The sequence below is a fragment of the Anguilla anguilla genome, chromosome 10 (assembly GCF_013347855.1).
Source record: "Anguilla anguilla isolate fAngAng1 chromosome 10, fAngAng1.pri, whole genome shotgun sequence".
NCBI classification, from domain to species: Eukaryota; Metazoa; Chordata; class Actinopteri; order Anguilliformes; family Anguillidae; genus Anguilla; species Anguilla anguilla.
Window position 1 is genome coordinate 18110070 of NC_049210.1, and position 21069 is coordinate 18131138.

The following is a 21069-nucleotide window of genomic DNA, read 5'->3' on the forward strand; positions in this document are numbered from 1 at the left end:
CTTACAAACCCCACTTAAAATCCAAATATGGGACGGAGTGTGGCACAGTGGGTAAGGAACTGGGCTTGTAACCGAAAGGTCGCAGGTTCGATTCCCGGGTAAGGACACTGCCGTTGTACCCTTGAGCAAGGTACTTAACCTGCATTGCTTCAGTATATATCCAGCTGTATAAATGGATACAATGTAAAGTGCTATGTAAAAAAGTTGTGTAAGTCGCTCTGGATAAGAGCGTCTGCTAAATGCCTGTAATGTAATGTAATGTAAATACAAAAGTGGGAATTATAATTACTGTATAATCGTTGTGTTGCTTGTGCTGGAGAGCTAAGACATATCAGTGGGAGAGAATTTTTTTTTTCAGAGTTTATTTGTAGTACCAACAAACTTTGGTAATATAGCAAATCTTCGCATTAAAAATGCACTCTTAACAAGGTCTCAATGAGCTTGTAACAAATAAATAGCACAATTTTGCTGATTTACAGCCTAGATGACAGAACAAATCAAAACGAAACGAAAAAATAACAAAAACGAAAAAAAACAACTATTTTAAATTTCATAATAAAACGACTTACAAGTGAATTATGATAATATGCTACTGAACTACTTTACATTGTGATTCTGTCCTTTTAAATAAAGCTTTTCAGTTTCTTTAAGTACCATCTGGAGCATGGAACAGTTAAATAAATAGAACGCTTTTCCATTTCAACATGCACAACTGATTTGCCTCGGAAACGTTTCCACTTATGTACACTCAACTGACACTACGCTTGTCCTCCATAGTTATATTTCATACTTTCTCTCTTCGTTCTCCCGTGCTCGCTCTCTTTCTGTATGCAATACCATACCATCTAATAAGGGCTAAAATCTATCAAAGTGATCTAAAATGCTTATGCTGAACGCAGTGTAAAGAGCAAACATGGAAGTCCAAATACCACATCATTTTTTTACATCTCAACTCACAAGTTTTTTTTTGTCTTTTTTTTTTTTTTTTAAAGAAAATTGCTATTCATTTTTATTTTCTCGGTTCAATGTTCACAAGATAATGATGGATGCATGCACTGTGAGAACTTCGGCGGTATTTGGTTGACTGAGGTTTTAAAATCAGTGGCTTGGATAATACATATATACTCTTTGTGTGTCTGTATGACGACAAGAAGAGGAAGGAGGTGTACATCTGAGAAGGCCATATACAAACACTCTACAGATATATCTATAAAAACTCTGAAATCTGCAGGAGTCCAAGGAGTCCTCTGCTTCTTCACTACAGAGGAGGGGGGGGGGGGGAAACAGTTGTTTTTTTCTTCAAGTTCGTTGTTCTTCCTCAGCACTTTGGCCCAGGAAGAGCTCATTGCTTAGATTCTGCTTATCGTGGTGTGTTCCTTGCTTTCCTTTTCTCTCTCTCCCTTGAGGAAAACAGAAATGGAAAAGAACAGTATATATAGGTGTGTATGGGTTTATATCTCTCTCTCGCTCTCTCTTCTCTCATGTCCATGTTTGTTTTCAGGATGCAAAGTAAGAGCTTTGCATGGAGTACAGTCGGTCAATGGGGTTTCCCACGCGCGCCTGCAGGGAGCTGACTTCGGACGACGCCATGAAACAGTCGCTGAGGCTGGTTAGGGACGTGTCGCTGTCGATGTCGTGGAAAATGGAGTCGTTTCCTGCGGAGGTGAAACAAGAGGCCTGGCGTGAGAGGAGTTTCCAAGTCCAAAAAACCATTTACACATGAACAAAAAACATAAAAGGAACAAAAAAAAAGAGTAAAAGCCAGCCATACGCTGATTAAAAACTGCCGCAATGGTTGCTGGCCCGGGCCACGGCTGTCCTCATCAGTAAAATCACGCTTTGTTTACCAGTATGTCATGCAATTTTGCAATCATTTGGGATCTTCCTAAATGTCAAATTTGCGGTCTGAAGATTCTAATTACATATCACTGCAGTCTTAAAGAAATTCTTCAACAAACATGTCACAGGAAGCTCGGTGAATTATGGGCTGTGGGAGAGTCGGGTTCCAGTGGGACTCGATAAACGGGGGTGTCTCTTATAGGTTCCCGTGAAGAGGGCTAATTGCAAATGTTTCCCTCTTTAAAAACTTAAACTGTGTGATTTTTCTTGGGGGTGCTGGTAGCTTTATTGGACTCTTAGGATCTAAATGGCACCGTTACATCAGGAAACTGGCAGTTTGATGGGGACATACATTTTTAATGAGCTGGCAATGTTATTGGTTACACTTTTCAAGCCATAAAATCAGAGCAGGAGTGTGATAAGAACAAGGATTTGGACTTACGGGAGGTAATGGGAGGTTTTTAAAAAAAAGACACGCGTGCACACAGGCCAAATAAAAATGGCTTTTAGGAATGACAAGAGACGTCGGTAAATATCGGAGACCGAAACTGTAGCCCTCTCTGGTATCTCAAGTACGGGCCTGTTTTTGAGATGGTGGAGCATTGCCGTTGTTCAGAAGCACCTTTGGGTCTACCTTGGGCAAAGCATTTATATCGGGATTACACTCACAAATTGCCTGTCTGGGCACAAACGAGAAGACCTGTGCTGCTAAATTATTCACCGCTCAGGGACGACAGCTAAATAACCGGGATATATACGTATGTTTGTTCGTTATACGTCTGCTTTGAAAACGCTTGATCTCGAAATGAAGGGTGAGGTAGAAAAACTAATTACGGAGGTTTCTTAAATAAGCCGGTGCTTACCTCCACGATCCTTGCTACCCTATTTTTTTGTGAGCCATCTTTTCAATCTCTATTATTTCACACAATGCAAATTACAGTCATTTAGGGGATGAGTGTAAAATAATGAACATTAAAGGCTGTGGAATAAAGATGCTGCTAAATGACACTGCGTCTAGGATCGGCAGCAAAGTGCGTAGAACCTCACTGACTATTCAAGATGGCAGCTTCAAGATTTACATCTCAGAAGAAATCAAGCCTGCCCATCAAAAAGAATGTGTAAACGCAGGACAATATGAGTGTAATCGCCAGAAAGAAACACATGGGCAGTACCAAACAATAAAAAGACAGTACTTCAGCACCAAACATCTGAACAGACATAATTTCCAAAACATACCCAACACACAGAGGGAGAGAGCCCGTACCAGTTTCATTATTACAAATTTTCATTTCAAAGTGACAGTATGCGATGTGTTTCAGAAGGAGGAGTGAATGTTTGATTGTTACTCAAAATGGCAGGTCAGGCGGTTGTCCTCATAACTTTGTATACACGGAGTCTTGCAACATGCAGACAGATTTTGCTTCAGATTTTGATTTGGTACATTTAAATAAATGTAATCTGCACTGTAAATATAAATGTTATGTAAAGCAAACGAGCAAGGCACAGTCTGTACGCACACTTGCATGCATGTATGCAGTATGCATGTGTAGCTCTGTATATATGGACAAAGGCATAGACAGGCTGAGAGAGATAGATTTATTTTCCCAAGTACAAATGCCTTTTTGCTCACACTCAGTATACAAAATATATTAAATGCATTGTCTAATATTGATTGTTATGCTGAGGTAGCTGAATTAGCTTTCTAATTGGATTCATGTCTCAGACCTTGAATGAAGATGCATTTGCGCATTTTTCCCATGGAGTTTTATTTCACTTTCCATGGTTTACCATTGTTTATTAAGCCCGGCCACAACCCCTCAGAAGCATCCCAGCTCGCCTCACGGAGGAACATAACTGTCACAAAGTATAACGGCGTATGCCAACAAACTCCCCAACGCAGGCGGAAACCATGGAGCGAGTCAAGAGCAAGGCACGGGGGGAAGACACGCAAAACATACTGGACTGATTTAAAAGCAAACTTCAAAATAAACCAGCGGTTCCACAAGTGTGTTTGAGTCAGCGTATGCGGTGGGAAGGGGTGGGGCTCTGAGGAGGCACATCTTTGCTGGGGGGGATGCAGCCCAAACACATGTCCCACATTGAATTGTGGGTGGGGGTGGGGGGTGGGTGGGGGCGGGGGGGTGAATGCTCACCATATGGATTCATGTGGTCCCCGGGCATCTGTGGGGGGGTGAGGCCCTGCTGGAAGGGGTCCGTGCTGTAGCCGTTCTGGTCCATGGCGACCAGCTGCTGCTGAGGCGGGGCCAGCGGCGTGTAAGAGTTCATCATCCCCTCCATCCGATTGGACATCACCTCTGGAAAGACAGCGCTTTGTGAGTAACACCGCAGAGGGATGGGATGATGTCACAGTAATCCTTGGTGCTTGGCCAATCGGTGAGCGGCTCAGAAAAGAGAGGCTCTGTGGGTTTGAGGCTGCGGGCCACAGTGCTGTGGTTTTCCTTAGAGTACCGCCCACCTTTGGAAAGATATAGCTGCAATTAATTTCAAACAGCTTCTGGTGAAGTTTCCATTACATCTGCCTGGATCATGATGGAGGGCTTTACTTGCTCAGAGTTCGCCCACACTGGTAAAGAGGGTGGCAAAATAAACATGGCAACTTCTACATCCCATTTCATAATATATATTCCTTATATGAATCATGTTCAAATGAAAGAATGTTGCTGTATTTAAGTCACGCTGACGTCAGCAAATTTCTTACGCTGTGTTGCACTGAATGTTAACAGCAGACATCCCAGTTTTTTGTACATTATACTGTACTGCAGTGCACGCTAACACTGCAGTAACTCTTTTCCTTTATAAAATTCTACTGAAACATCTTAAGATCGCGAGGCTTCAGCTAAAGGCACATCACGCCTGACTCCTCTAATGAACGGAACAGGAACAGCAGGTCCTCTCTTGCAATCACCACGCAGGCTTATCTAAACTTTACCTCATTTCCTGTAATCGTCCCGTTCCAGGCCGATAGCCAGACACGCAACGAGAGGCGGTGCCGCGAAACGGCAGGCCGCCGGGCAAACCGCGGCTCAACAACCCTGGCGGAACACGTCCGCCGTCAAACAAACCGGCGACGCGGGTCCATAAAATAAACATCTGCGTCGCGAAATTAAAAACAAATTAGAAAAACATAACGTGCTGTTCCTGCCCCAGCGGCCCCGGACGGTGGCTCATCTGGGCCATGTTCCTTGTTTTATTACGTAAGTCTCTCTCCCGGCACGACATTCTCTCCCCCGAAAACCCCAAAAGGGGTTCCCGTTTCACTGAGACGGGACAGCTAGACCTCGCATGCTAAGAGCCGTTTTTTTGTTTCCTTGACAGAAGGACAGAGGCGCAGTCCCTCCGAATGTGAGGTCATTATCAGTCCCAATGGCACGGTATTGTGCATCAACTAGAGGTGAGCAAGCCACACGGCAACTGGATTACTATAGCATGAGAGTAAAATAAAAATGCGCACGAATGCAGCCATAATTAGCATGATAGTGTGAAGTTTTAAAAGCCTGAAGTTCTCCTGATGTTACCCAGCAGCATGAAGGTAATTCCAAAAGCTTTTTACAGAAGGGGGACATACTAATTTTTCCATATTAATATAATAAGCCACGCCTTTCTGCTCCCACTCCCTTCGGACGTGGCGGATGAGGTCAAACCGTTATGGTTTGCAGAATGACCAGCACAGTAAGACAGTGTGCGGCATTATCTTGGACAAGCAAACCCCCGCCCCCCCGACACTGTGTTCTGAGAGTGTCGAGGCGCAGTATCTGGTTTTCGGGAACGCGTGGCTAGAAGGGTGGAGTTAGAGTTTGATGGTCCAGCTGGGTGGCTGGCAGCGTGAAATGCAGCACCGCCCTTAAAGGGCAAAGCTGGTCTGGCTGGGATGCGGTGGGCGAAGGGGAGGGGCGCTCTGGACTTCCAGCTCGTCCGCATCGTAAATTCGCCCACGGTTTTTCCGACGTTGCGCCACGCCTGACTGGGGCCTGTGCTCACCAGCTCCTCTCGAAGAGGAGAGGAAACTGGAGAACGCCACACAAGAAGGGCGGCCACTGTCACCCATGTTTTTGAAGTGTCCCACAAAGGCACAGTCAACAGTAGAGGAGTGAGCAATTTAACTTTATGAACTCAGTGTGAAGAGGTCTTCATAGTGTCTCTCCAGCCAACCATATGAGTAAACCATATGTGCTATTGAAACAGAAGACCCCAATGTCTGTGATTTCTTATGACACTTCAAAAATGAAATAATGATATTCCCTGCTATGATGTCACAATGACAAGAACTATTGTGACAGCACAATGGCACCATGCCGTGCTATAGTACGATGCATTCAGTACCATATGAATGTTTGTAAAGAAGCCACCAAGGCTAGATCCCAAAACCAGAAATTCACTGGTGCGGCATACATCAGTCAAGCAGCAAATGCGCAGACAAGCGCTGTCTGGGCGGCGACCGTGATCGAAGCAGTCACACCAGCCCACCTGTCCCTGCCTGTCTTTGAGGTTTATGCTCACCTTGCCCAAGCCTTTGGGAGTTCTGCTGCTCCTGTTGCTGCTGTTGTCTACGTGCCAACTTCTTCATCTGGGAAAAAAAAAATATTGGATTTCTCTCTTTTTTTTTTTTTTTACAAATACTCTGATGCAAAAAAAAAAAAAAAAAAAGAACAAGCTTCTCCTTAATTCTCACCTCCCAGTGAACTAGACCCACACAGATATCTGACTGCAATTCATTATTCGAACCCTTTTGAAGATACAATCGGATACAGGAGGTAGGGCAGATATTAACTTAAGTCTGACATGGATATGTATGCGGTGAACTTTAACTTTTAAAAGGGAGTCCTGGGGACTGTAGTGAGAGGTTAAGTTGAAAAGAGAGACAACTGCTTAGATTTGCCAACACTTTTCAACTCTGTCTGCCTCTCCTTTTAAGCAAAAAGAAAATGATGTACTGCACTGCATTTGGCCCAGCGCATTAATCCCCCATTGCCCTTTTTATCGCAGAACCGCGCAGATCGCCGAACGTGGTCCGGCGGGTTTGGACGGGAGCCGCGCTGCCCTCTTACCTTGGCTCTCTGGTTCTGGAACCACACCTGGACCACGCGGACGCTCAGGCCCGTCTCGGCTGCCAGGGTTTCTCTCACCTGCGAAGGAGACGACCCAGAAAGCCTTTCAGCCGCGCCCCCACGGGGGCGGATATATCGCTCCAGATCGGATTACTCACAGCCTTTCTATTTGGACCGCCTTCAAGAGCGCGGACTCCCCTCTTTATTCCGGTCTTCGGCAAACCCTAAATCTGCCTGGCCCTCGCCGTGACTCGGACCTCCATCTCAGTGCTGGGGGGGGGTGGGGGGGTGGGGCGGGGGGGGGTGCAGGGGGGTTGAACGTGGGGAGACTGCCTGCCCTGTCCTCCACCGCGTTTTTGAGCGGGAGAGACCGTCCGCCACCGCGGCTAACGCCGACCGATGTCATGCCAGCAGCTTCAATGCGCCGCTTTGACGTGATGGGGACTTTTTTTTTTTTTTTTTTTAAACGGGAGGGGTTTTACAAGGAAGCAAGACAGGACCTGCGATACGGTCCCCTGTTTATCAGTGCCACGTAGTCAGAATATTTATTTCACAACAGAAATTCTTGGGAACGAAAGATTCTACTGAGAAAATGTTAAAGCTACTGCCTGAGTACATAATTAGCATTTAGCTCTATGTACATTCACCCCTTCTTGCTGTAAGAATTTCATCCTGTCATTCTCCACATGCAAGCCATTAGACATTACTTCTATAGCCTTTTGGATTGATGTCTCCCTGTTACTCTAGCCCTCCCCCGCTTCCCACCGTCCCTAATTTTCTTTTCATTCAAAAGCCCATGTGTTTTGGATGGAGTCTAAAAATAAGGCCTGTGTTCAGTCCCTTCTGGTATAAGAATTCTTGATCTGGCAGCCTGCGATGGATTGAGCTGGCCCAGAAAGAGACTGTGGGGGAAGAGACTAAATTTACACCTGTAACGGCTAATGGAGACAGCCAAACATGCTGGCCAATGAGATGTAGATTAGCTATCTACAGTCAGAGGACAATATGTTCTACGCTTCATAGCAACCCAGGTCAGAAAGGTTAATGTTACAGAACATAAAAACAGGTACACTCAGTTCGCAGTGTATCAGATACAATCAGGAGCAAAATGGTTGGGTAGCGTGCCTCTTATTTTCTTATGAGGTCTGCCTCCTTGTCTGAAGTAGTCACGTATTGTCACAGTTGTCCCTTTAGTCATCCCCCTCTGTGAAATAATCTCTCCCAGCCATTTTAAGAGATCTTCTCAGCAACTTCGCCAGCAGCCAGAGCTCCTCAGAGGAACCAGGCGGGGTGAGAGCGCATTTAGCGGATTAGCGGTCGCTGTTCTCACCTTCCGGCAGGGCTTGGAGGACACCTCGAAAGAGGCCTTGAAGGCCCTCCTCTGCTGAGTGGTGAGGATGGTGCGCGGCCTCTTCGGCCTCCGCGGGTCCTTCCCGTCCTCGCCCTTCCCCTGGCCCCCCGACCCCTTCTCCGGCTTGATGTCCAAATCTTCATCGTCGCTCTTCTCTGCGGAAACAGATGTTTTTTAAAATATCGCATTATCCGAATTTCTTTCATGCGAGAATTGACATGTTTTTGAAATCACAACTGCATTCTGCCGGTCAAATGATAAATTTCTGTTTTTGTTCTTTTCAAGTTCTTGGGATACAGGCAACATACCAGCACATTCATTATGTAAGTGGTCAAAGCATGTGGTTTTAATACTTTGTTATCAATTTATTGCTAAAAAGAATAGGACACTAGCACAATTAGAGGACCATAGTTCTTACTTGCAAGAGATGACAAAATATGTACATTTGTCATCGGTCTGGACATCAAGTCATTAATAATTTATTGCAAACCGCTTTGCACTCGATAAATCTTTGATAAGAATCGCACACGTCACGGATCCACCGTGATGTATAAATTCTTGAAAAAGCAGGAAGGCTGCATATGGGAAATGTACACAGGACATTCGAGTAGGAACACAAAGAGACACGGAGACAACAGAACTCAGCAGGCTAAAGGAATGTAGGGCAACGTAGCGGTCCAGTGAAATGGACTATTCGTCAGCCGCGACCACAGCTAGCCGAACAGAGTTTAGAACCTTTTAAAGGGTAACAAGATACTATATTCTTTATTTCTGTTTTCTAAACTATCAATGACCGTTATCTTTACGGGGGCTGACTGCGCGATGCGGAACCGCGGGCCGCTTAAACGCTTCTTCCGCCGCCGCTAATTTCCCTCCGCTGGCCCTCCTAATGCGCCACTTCAACTAAACAGCTTGCAGCTTCCGTAATTATTACGACCCTGTGGGGTACGGCGTTTATTGTCCGGCGGACAGAAATTTAATCTGCTAAGAAATGATAACGCTCCGGCGTAATGAAATAATCATCGTAATTAAAAAAAAAAAAAAGAACACAAACGCGCACACGCAAAAAAACAAAAAAAAACAAACTCCTGTGACTTTTTGCGGAGTTCGACGACAAAAGCGCGGGCCGAGTAATTCGTCCCCGGGGCGATAATTACAGACGGATCGGAAGGTCGTCAGGAGCGAGAAGCTCTCCGGCAGCCATCAGAGAGCTCCTTTATCAAATTTAAATCTACAAATTGTTTGGCGCTTCGATGAACGTTTGGAGAGGCGCAAATGACTGGACCGGTATTTTTTTTTTTGACAACGTTTTTTTTTGACGACTCTTCGTCCGTTCTTCGACACTTCGAGAGACAGCGGGGCGGGTTCCGGTTGCCTCCGACACACAAGAGGGCCGCTCGACTGTCACGGTGCCAGGGTTAGGATTCTCTCTCTCTCCGCATAAAACGCAACTCCTTTTTTTTACATTTTGGAAAAGTGAAAAGAAAAATCCCTCTATTCCACCAAGACAGAGTGAACACAGAAGTATAACAAATGTTCAACTTGACACAGGCGCATACAGATGCGTTTGACAAATTTCCTGACATTTGTCTTTGGTTTAAATGGAAACCAGATGGCGTCATACATGAAGGCCTGGCGAGATGCCTCGTTATGAAGGAGCGAGGAGCGGGGAGGGAAAGAGATAAGAGAGCGCTGCCTCTCGCTCGCGCTGCGTGTGCGTAGGGCCCAGCTCTCTTCCCTTCGCTCGTCCTCCAAACCGCCCCCCTTTAATCTGTTCCAGCGCAGGAATCCGCCCACTCCCGACCTCGCGGCTGACGCGGCTTGGCGGCCCCGCGCCGGTTCCCCACTTCCTGTGCCTCACAGCTCTGCTCTCCCTCTTCCAGTGGATTACCACCAGTCCACTTTTTCCCTTGTGTCTTCGACTAAAATTTTACATCTCGAAAGGTTCACGCAAATCAAAAAATGTGATGAGACATAAAATCTCTGCACTGTATTCCAAATAAATGGTTCACTAATCTGTTTGCATAAAGATTGTTTGATGCTAATTATCTGAGAAACACATAATACGCAATCTTTTTGATCGTGGAACTCCAAATGTTGCGTATGGCAGGGGTTCTAATCCAGCCTTGAAAGACTGCAGGTTCTGTTGGTTTTCATTGCAACTTGGTGCCACTGATCACTAAAAGCAGTTGATTATACAGTTAACTTGTCACACCTGGTTTATTGTGATGGAACTGGTGGCTGATTTTAAGGTGTAAATGAACCCCAGCAGACCTTGTGGCCCTCCAGGTCCAGGGATGAGAACCCCTGGTGTATGAAACCCTCTGTTTTTGAGGACCATTCTGGCCTGATTCAGGGATGCCCAGTTTTCATTACTGAAAGTGGCCATGGGTGGCTAATCTTCAGTGGTAAAGAATAAGTGCAGTTACTAGCAGTAATATAACACTAATGGGGCTTACAGCACTTGGAATTTAGTGCTGATTATTTGTAGTTCACTATGTAATTAACTTCATCATCAAATAATAGGACCAGTACCCCCATTTCTACTAGCAACTTTAGTCTTTTGTATGCAATAGATTCTTCCAGACCTCCATAGGAGCAGCACTGGGTGTCCTGGCTGGGGCAGGAGAGGCGGACGTAGCTGGAGGACGCGGACTCACCCGATTCGGAGTCGTCGGGGCTGACGGAGCTGAGCAGGTCCTTCTCCTTCTCGTAGTCGCTCTTGCAGAGCAGCTGGCCCTCCTTGAGCACGAACTCGTCGCCCTTCCTCAGCTGCCGGTCGCACACGCAGCAGCAGAAGCAGTTGAGGTGGTACACGCACTCCAGCGCGCGCATCACGAACTCCGTGGGCGCTATCTTCTCCATGCAGCCGCTGCACTTGGTGGCGAAGAGCCTGACGGAGACGGGAGAGAGCGAGGAGGAAAGGGTGAAATGGGGCCACAAACGCTCTGTTGACTCAAATTCACTTTCAAGATAATTTGTTGACTTAAACAAGCTACCAGACACATAAAGCACTTTGATGGTGCTCCATTGTAAGAATGCTTCCCTTGCCCTTGTGCGTTCCAGGCCAAGCTGGATTGGCTGAACCCCAAACCGGGACCGCAACGCAACCTTCAAACCAAAATGACAGGACGTTTAGGCCAGTAGTGCCTCGGTAAAGCTTTGTAGGTCTGAACGTTAGGGAGGCCCTGGGCTGTGGGGCGTTTGGGCCCAACCCATCAGACCTGTCCATCAAAGTGTGTTTGGATAGAGAGGGCTGGAGGGCTGATCCTGTGGGTAGCCACTGAGCCTCTCCCTTTGACAGCAGCTCATCTGTAAAAGTGCACGGGATAACCCAGCAACGCTCCAGTAAAGCTCAATTGCGGGCACCCAGTGGTCGGGAAGACATGAGCCTTTTAGCCCCAAACAGCTTTTTAAGATGGTGTTAAGTGATCTGAGATGGTCAATTTGCATTGCAATAAAAGAAAAACAAAAACACCCTGAAGCACCCAGTCTCCCAGTTTTCTTTTTTAAAATCTCTTTTCGATTGTTAAAGGTTTGCTTGCTCATTTTCTAAGTTACTTTGTTACAGTTTTCTTTTTTTGAGGGGGGGGGAGGGGGGGACTCCTGGAGGTGGGTATGCATTCCTGTGTTGGTGATGAAGAAAAAATGAACCACATCAAGGACAAACCAGTCATAGTAAAGAAAACATAAATCTGCCATTTTACTGAACAGTTTCCCCTTACAAATTACACAACAGGAACACCATGTGCACTGACCCTTGCAAGGATTATTCCTCTTTTAATGGCAATGCAATTTTTTTTTCCTGAACATGCACCCTTACCCATGCAGGGCAATGCAGACATCTCTCATTTGGACAAGTTATCTTCTCTTACTGCTGCCTATTTTACTGAGGAAAATAAGGACAAGTACTCGCACAGAGAGAAAAAAAGATACTTGCAAATAATTCCAGGAATGGACCCCAAGACCTCCCGGTTACAAGCCCAGTTGCTTTGCTAATGCACGAACACCTCGCTAATGCGGGGTTAAAACAAAATGTTGTTTCCCAAAAAAGATGATATAGACCCGGGGAAAAATGTGACAAAGCAATGCAGATTTTTATGTCTTATCAAGTGTACAGAGAAAAGCAGCAGTTGCTAAATCAGTGAAGACCCACTCATTTTATTCTGAAGCAAGCCACCAGAAGAGAAACAGCAGTTCCGCCTGCATCTGCAGCTGGTAAGTTCGGTATTGCCTTTTTATCCCGAGTGTGGAACTGCTAGACAGGACGCAGGTTTCTGACCGCTCCCCTGAAATTTTGGAACTGGCTGGGATCTCTTTCTGGTCCTAGAAAGAAGACTTGATCATTTTAACTCTGCGAGACATCCCACAGTGGCCAATATTTACTCACTGCTCAAGGCGCAAGCAGTTACTGTTGGAGTCTTCCTGTCCTCATGAATCTACCTTGTCCTCAACACAGGTCTCTGATTTTGTCAGGTCAGCTTCTGGACGAGCTTGCTTTGACCCAACCAGGACCCCCTCACCTACCGCTCTCAAATGGACACGTGCATAACAGTGCAGACTTTGCTTTAAGCGCACGGGCAACAGCTCGTCTTTCCTCGTGTCCATCAGTGGCGGGTCGCCGGACACGCTGATCATTTTATTGGCGAGGAGGTTTCTGGGAAAGGCGCCGTCCGCTGCGCCGTTGACAGGAAGCGGCGGTTATAAAAGCGCCGGGGCGGCGGCGATCCGGGCCGGGCACACACCCGGGTTTATTAGACCCGCCCGTCCGCGCGAGCAGCTGCCCGTCTATCTGAGGCGAGCATCTATTTCATTGTAGGAGCGGCGAGCGCAGATCAGTGATCGGCGGTCGTCTGCGAGCGTCTGGGCGGAGACGGGGCGACAGTGATGAATGGCGCGAGCGCGGGCCGGGGAGAAGGGGAAGGACAGTTTTGTCATGGTAATATTATTGCGGCCGCCGATCGGCAGAACCGATAAGGCAAAGCGGCGGGCGCAATTCTGTACCCGCACAACGGCCGCATTCATAGATGAAACTGGATAGCCGGCCCTTTCTCATGCGTTCTTTTTTTTTTTTCTCTCTCAGTCGCTTTCATACGAGCGACCATGTGAGAAATCAGATCTATCATTTGTTTCAACACAACTGCCGTGTGCTGACAGGCTCCTATTCAAATTAAGGTCGCTTTACCAAATATTTTCATTGCCTTTAAAAAGAAAAAAAAAACCTTGTTTCTGCGACAAGACCGCTTGTTTCTGGTAACGGTTTTCGCTGTTTAAGTTATTGAGGATTGCAGCGGTCACCAGCATTTGACCGCTTATGGTTCTCTTCACCAATGAGGGTCTCTCAGGGCTGAAGGCACATGCTCATGGAGGAGGAGAGAGTTCCAGGTTTTAACTGGATTAACCCTTTGAAGAGTAGGTTTTTACGGAATTCTTTTTCCAAATTCTAAATCAGTGTTCTAGAACTCCACTGCTTTCAGTTACCAGTAGTGATTGCTACATCAGCATTCAAAGGTTCAGTTAAGAGCATTCTAATCACATATTTGTGATCCTACACCTTAAAGGGTTAATGGGCTCTTGGGAGTGGACTCTGCCTCCCTTTTCTTTTCTCCAAGGGTGACCGAACAAAGAGCCTACAAGCTTTGTAGCCCTTTAGGAGGCAAAAAGTCCTGTATATTGCCTGCTGAAAATGACCTTCTCCTCAGCTGCAGTTCAACAAATGCCAACGGGGACTAGAATCAATGATAAAATAAAACATTGAACATTTAAGAAGAAGTCACCTATCTTCACTCTCACTGTCTCTACTGTCTTCCTTGATCTGTAGATCAGGATGAGTATGAGCAGTAATTATAGATTATAAACTCTTTACCTTCATAATTGAGGTAAAGATTGACATGATGGGTTCCGGCTCTATAATTTATTGTTCTTTACCTGTTCGTCTTCACAGGATGACAGAAAAATGATAGGTTGGTGAAGGCCTAAAGGGTTTCAGGTTTCACCATGCAACCAATACTGCAGCACCATGCAATTTAGGGGAAAACCTACTTCTACATCCCAATCGAAAAACTGTTCTGGGTGACTATCCACAACCTAATTTTTTTGGAGGGAGGGTGAGAGAGAGAGCGGGAGAAAGAGAAACAGGAGAATGGGCGGGGGGGGGGAGAATGGGCGAGAGAGAGAAATGTCCCCAACTTTTAAAATCTCACATTTTGCACAATTAAGCAGAGGGAATAACAAAGGGGGCGCACATTTTTGTCTAAGTCAGGCTTTATGAGAGCCCATAATCTTTTGATTTATTATAATAGTGTAAGGAGATTATTATTTTACTATGGAAACACCTAAGGGATAATCCTTAAGAGCCCATGGCATGTTTTGCAAACAAGCCTGACTCCCTGGAAAGAGGCTCCTGAAAACACCTATCAATTAAGCCGCCGCTCACGCGCGTTCCTCCCCCCTCCCTCTCCCCCTCCCCCTCCTCCTCTCCCACCAACGTCTACGGCAGCCCGAGAACCAGCCCTTGGAACCACGGAGCCGGTCTTTCGAACGCCGCACCGCATCAAAACCCGCAATAACCCCCGATGATGACTGGGGTGTTACATCATCGGTGATAAACGAGGGAAACGGCGCGCGCTAACGGGCTCCGTAATGCGCTAATTTTAACAGCTGAGGCCTTTTAGGCCATTTACGCCGCAAACGTTTATGGCCGGGGAACGGATACGCCGACGGGGGGTAGTTTATGATGTTTTCATAATTCACAAATTACAGACAATAACGCAAGATGAAGAGTGTGGGACACCTCAGTGGCCTGGAAGCCCATCGGGGTACGTATCCGGGATGCAGTCAATGGGTCCCTCAGAACACAGCGCCACAGCTCCTTTTCCTGATAATGGCTCTTTGAATTTTATTTATTTATATATTTATTTTTTATGGCCTCCAGGCATCCGCAATATCACTGTCAGCCAATTCCTCAGCTCCGTACCTCCAAGGTGCTTTTCAGCTACCCAGGGTGCACTGAGAACAGGAAGAGGAGAGCGAAAGAGAGAAGAGAGAGAGAGAGAGGGAGTGGGCACAGTGTGGCTGTCTGATTTCACTCTGTGATACTTTGAGGGGTTATTTACTCTTATTGGTAAAGCTAGCCCATACATTTACAGGAACAACCCGTTTATCATAGTAGACTTTGTGGACAGACTGTTTAACAGACAGTCTGTCCACAAAGGCAAGTGAAAAGTAACTCATGTAACAACACACTTACACACACACACATGCGCACACACACACAGGGGAATACCAAAGACTCAGAAAGGTTGTTCAGAGTCTCTGGCCCGAATCTAAACGCTGGATCTGAAGTCTCACCGGTCACTTGAAATGCGGCGGTCACCCCAGTGTGCCGGACCAGAACCCAAACGGTTACCGCCTCTTCCGATTACCGCCGGGGTATTCGTAACACGTGTGCGCGGGATTAGACCGGGGCATGCTGGGAATAATGGGCCCGGAGGACAGCGCGGTGATAAATCTGTCAGCGCCAGCCTCGCGAGTCCAAATCAAATGTTTATTTAATGACGGCCATGCCAGCCTGAAAAGCCGGGGATAATGGAGCAGAAAGGAAGAGGAAATGGCTCTTTAGTCCAGCTTTGAGTTTTTCCCTCGGTTTCTTCATTCACCTATATAAGTCCGCTAACTTAAACCTTCTCATCCTGATGAAAACATTCTTCCTTTTTTTTCCGCCCCCTACTCTCTCTCCTCTTCCATCCTCCACCCCCGGTTTTTCCCCCAAATTCTCTTTTCTTTCTTCTTTTTCCTGCCCGATGCTAATCTTGTAAGCCATTATTTTTCTGTTTCCCTTCTCTGTCACCTTGCATTATTTTTGGTGCTGTAATTCCTATTTGTTCCTTCTGGAATCTTCCTGTCCGGCTTTTGTCCCGGGGTCTAATCCGGACTTTTTACTCGTGGTCGGCCCCCTGCCCCGCGCTCCCGGCGGGGCTCAGATGGAATATCCATGCGTGACGCCCCTGCTATAGCAACCGGGCCTCCCCAGGAAAGCGGCGGCCGGCCTTCGGGCGGGCCAGAGAAAGCCTTTCACGCCCTGGCAGCGCAAGAAAATCCTTCTCAGAGGAACAAGGGGAATTAGCGGGAGGCTCTGGGCCGGGAGGGATTTAACCCTACCCCTTCTCTTTTGAAAGGCGCAGTCACTCAAACTCCCGCTGGTAGCCACAATCAAACGGTGAGGCGGAGGGAGGGAGGGAGGGGGGCGGGGGGCCGCGGCGAGGGGGGGGGGCGCGGGGAGGGGGGGGGGGGGGCGGGAGGCGACGGCCCCCTGAATGACACAAGCGCTGGATTGTGGAGGAACCTAATCCCACTTTAATACCTTTCCAAGTTCGGCTGTGAAAGAATGCCCTTTTAAGACAAGGCCGCGGTGTGAGCAGTGAGGGCTCGCCGAGCGGCAGAGCCCCGCCGCTCCGTCTCCCTCGCATTACCTGATTAGTGGGGCCGGGCCCCCGACGCCCGAGAGAGCGCGCCCACGCCCCCGACCGGAGGCAGATCCACTAACGATGATCGCCTTCTCATTTAAAAACAATGATCATAACAAGGGGGGGGCAAAACCGAATCAGCGACAGCCATAAACGGGGAGCGTAGCACGGAGCGCGGCGGTAGAGAGGGGACCGCGCGGTGCGCGCTGTGGCCGACGCTCACGATGAAGGGAGATAAATGGGGAGAGCTGGCAGTGGGGAAGGGGTGAATCTGATTGACAGCACATCAGAGTGAACGGCACCCATTTGCCAATTCTTAACTTTTATTTAAATGTTGCTTTTTTTGCCCTGCAAATGGGATAAATGTAGAAGCTATGTAGTGGAGCAATGTGCCGCAGAGTCTGTGTGATGACCAGTGGAACAGGCTCCCAGGATGGAGCAATGGGCCACAGAGTCTGTGTGATGGCCAGTGGAACAGGCTCCCAGGATAGAGCAATGTGCCACAGAGTCTGTGTGATGGCCAGTGGAACAGGCTCCCAGGATAGAGCAATGGGCCGCAGAGTCTGTGTGATGGCCAGTGGAACAGGCTCCCAGGATAGAGCAATGGGCCACAGAGTCTGTGTGATGGCCAGTGGAACAAGCTCCCAGGATAGAGCAATGGGCCACAGAGTCTGTGTGATGGCCAGTGGAACAGGCTCCCAGGATAGAGCAATGGGCCACAGAGTCTGTGTGATGGCCAGTGGAACAAGCTCCCAGGATAGAGCAATGGGCCACAGAGTCTGTGTGATGGCCAGTGGAACAGGCTCCCAGGATAGAGCAATGGGCCACAGAGTCTGTGTGATGGCCAGTGGAACTGGCTCCCATGATAGAGCAATGGGCCACAGAGTCTGTGTGATGGCCAGTGGAACAGGCTCCCAGGATAGAGCAATGGGCCACAGAGTCTGTGTGATGGCCAGTGGAACAGGCTCCCAGGATAGAGCAATGGGCCACAGAGTCTGTGTGATGGCCAGTGGAACAGGATCCCAAGCAGTGCATAGCTCACACTGCTTGATCTTACTGTTTCTGAAGAACCGTGTCTCAGAAGTGGAATGCACAGTATTCAGAGAGCCACCCTGTTCATCCACTTCCCCTCAAACCTCAGTTAGGCAAGCCAAACCCCGCTGCTCTCCCACAACTATTTCACATAAAGAATCTATCAGCTTTCACTATTAGAGACTCAGATTTGCACTGAATGGTTCATAAACCAAAACATTATATTAAAAAAAACTCTGTCTGCTATCTTCCCAGCTCTGTTTCCATGATGGGATAGTATGATTTTTCAACAGGTCTGGGAAATCCGGTCATACAAGAGCCAAATGGAAGTCTGCATATGACAATATTTGCTCTTCTTTATGGACGAATTAGACAGCAATTTGCATAAATTTCTTTCAGAATGGGATTTAAATTGTTGCTTTATGAGGCAACACATGACAAAACACGGGATTCACATAAAAAAACAGTTGGAAGGAAGTTATGTCACTTTTTTAGTACCATTTTCAGGCTCTACATTCATTCTAGCACAATATAATTATGCTACTCCACAGCACTATATTGTTATTGTTATGCTTTTATTTTGACACTCATTTCTTCCACCCCAATATCTATTCAGTATAATTCCTGTAAGTATGATGCTAGCATCTTCTTGCTATATTAGTCTTGTAAGCCACTGGAAAGGAGCATCTGCCAAAATGGATAAATAGCTTGAACAGTGAGACTACAGACAATGGAGCTTAGTGCTGTGATGTTGAAACCTTTAGAAGAGGCCATTTTGGCAGCGCAAAGGCTGCCTCTTGCTGCCAGTTTGCTGCATTTGAGGCCCCTCAGCCACAAATTCTTGGAGTGAAGGCACATAAGAGACCTGTGACTGCCACTGGTACAGAAAGACTCTGATTGTGTGTGTGTGTGTGTGCGTGTGCGTGTGTTTGTTTGCACTTAGGATATACGTCGTTTTCCTCTTCACACCTGTACATACGGATTTGCTGATAAGACCCCCCAGGTCAGACCCAGTAGGTCATGCTGGGGGTGCAACAGCAACAGCAGTGTTGATTCATGGCTTCACCACAACGAACCCTGTACCAGCACGAGTGGGTAGTTAATCCCAGCAGATAACAGAGAAAGAGGGGTGGAGAGGGAGGGAGGGAGGGGGGAGAGAGGGAGAGAAAGAGAGAGAGTAGATGAGAGATACAGAGAGGGAGGGAGAGGTGGTGGAGAGAGAGAAAGAGAGAGAAAGCGCTTCCAGTCACTTCATCACTTTCTCTCAATCATTCACTCAGACATTCTTTCTTCTTCCTGTGTTTATTTGCTCACTTTCTCTAATGCTTATGGACCTCTGGAGAAATTTAAGGGCGACTGTTCCACTGCTGAACATGCAAGGAATTATGGGAAACTGCATGAATTATTGAGCGCTTGAGGTGGGTGAAGGGGGCCATTTCTGAAGGCGCAGAAAAGAAAAAAAAATTACATTACGAGCTTAAACCTGAAAATGTGTAAAATGAGGACTAGTGAGCAGACCCTAGCTGCCATGGTGAGGATGCACTAAAACACTAAGTCACTCTATCTGTCAACTGAATTATATTTCATTTGGTGAGCTGTGACATACAATGAGTACATATTGCTGACCCATTAGCAACAACCTCTCTCCCTGGTGGTGGGCTGTGATGCGTTTTATGGGATGAAGATATTTCTGGAGGGGGGCGGTCGAGTGAAAGGGTGAGCATCATGCGGCCTGTGTGGGGAGTACCACCCCCCCCCCCCCCAAAAAAAAAATGTTTAGCTTTTTTTCCTCCCTGATAAGGCCCCATACACAAGTATGCACTCTCCCTTTGAACAGATTACCACCAACTTAAAGTGTGACAACTTCTTAAGCCTTCGCCACATGTTGCCAATGATCTCCCGTCACAGACGTCCCTCTCACCGCCTCAGCGCTGGACCAGGAACAAGACCGCGAGAGGGAGTGAGGAAGATGGGGGGTCGGGTTTAAGCCCCAAACGGAAGACACGTCCATCCTCAAGTTTACAAAACAGATACAGGAAGCGTGGTGTTTTCATTTAGGGACAGGAAAGAGTCTTCTCTCATTGCTCCTTGAGAAAGTGCAAAGGGCCAGGGAGGAGAGAACAGCTGTAGAGAACTGCTTTGGAGGACGTGGCCCCGGAACCTGTGTAGCCTGCAGGCCTGAGCTTCCCATGCCAGTCATGAAGGCAAGGGTCAGAAGGAGTGTGGGGGATGCTGGTTCTGGGGATCTCGTAGTTTTGGAGGGAAATGGCTCTGGTGACTCAACGGTTTCACAGACAACATCTCCGCCCTGACCTTTCCTGCTGGCTTACTGTCTCCTCCACAGCCAACCAGGAGACCAGTCCTGCCTGTGTCTTACAGACTAATGTACAGAGGGAGGGAGGGAGGAAGGGGGGAAGAGAGAGAGAGAGAGAAACCGAGAGAGAAAAGGCAATTTCTTGATATTCTGAAACCTCTCAACTTTCTCTTTTATTTTTCTTGTGAAGCTACTTTATTATGGACTCCCATGATGGCATTTGTTGAAATAAAGCACAGGAGAGGGACGTTTTCACCAGCCATTAACTCCACACTGGTACACACCTCTTTGTGTCCATGTGGGGCGCGGACGCAGAATGCATCATTATAACTACCGCCCCAGATAACGCCTAGGGTGTGAAATTAGTGGGAGCCATGTTTCCACTGAAAGCCTCTGTGAGCCATGACTATGGCTTCTGCAATACACACACCATGCAAAACAGACACTAATTTCTAATTATAGATCTCACCTGGATTAGAAATAAATGCTGATGAGTTTGAATGTAAACATGCTTAAGGCACCCAGCTAAACTTGAGCCATGAGCCCCCTTTAGGAAAAGATGTTTCCTCCTCCTCCTCCCAAAAAAAAAAAAAAAACTCCCTGGTAAGTTATTTCTAAGCAACATCCTGCTGAAATCTGTCCCACAGGAAGGAGACTTCAGCGAGGATATTACCCACAAACGCTGCTCTGAAGGACCACAAACAGCCTGCTCCCTGCTGGATAAGCGAAAGGACAAACAGTGTCAGCTAATAAAGAGGATCAGTGCCTCCATTAATTACAGGAGAACCGCACTGTCCTCCGTGGACACAGTCAACAGTCCTGACCCTTTTATTCACAAAAATCCCACCTTTTATAAGGGCAACAAAAATCAAAAGGAACCTCCTTACGCAGGTAACTATGTTTTAATGGACTCCCAATACAAGAATCCTTTGAGATACATGACTAAAATGGAGACAGTATTATTGTTGCCAGACCTAAACGCTGCCTCGGATTATCGTTCCT

At 47.2% G+C, this 21069-nt stretch overlaps 1 protein-coding gene across 4 annotated transcripts in view; it reads right to left on the reverse strand.

Moving 5' to 3' along the window:
- Positions 1-285: 285 nt before the first annotated feature.
- Positions 286-21069, reverse strand: part of lmx1bb (LIM homeobox transcription factor 1, beta b) — an 81860-nt gene continuing 61076 nt past the window's right edge. For all 4 annotated transcript variants that reach the window (XM_035436133.1, XM_035436136.1, XM_035436135.1 and 1 more), the window contains 6 exons: positions 10917-11149; positions 8236-8411; positions 6906-6983; positions 6358-6424; positions 3993-4154; positions 286-1655 (listed from right to left, as the gene is read on the reverse strand). In XM_035436133.1, coding sequence (XP_035292024.1) covers positions 1498-1655; positions 3993-4154; positions 6358-6424; positions 6906-6983; positions 8236-8411; positions 10917-11149 — 874 coding nt within the window. In that variant the 3' untranslated portion in view covers positions 286-1497. The remainder of the gene's footprint in view (positions 1656-3992; positions 4155-6357; positions 6425-6905; positions 6984-8235; positions 8412-10916; positions 11150-21069) is intronic.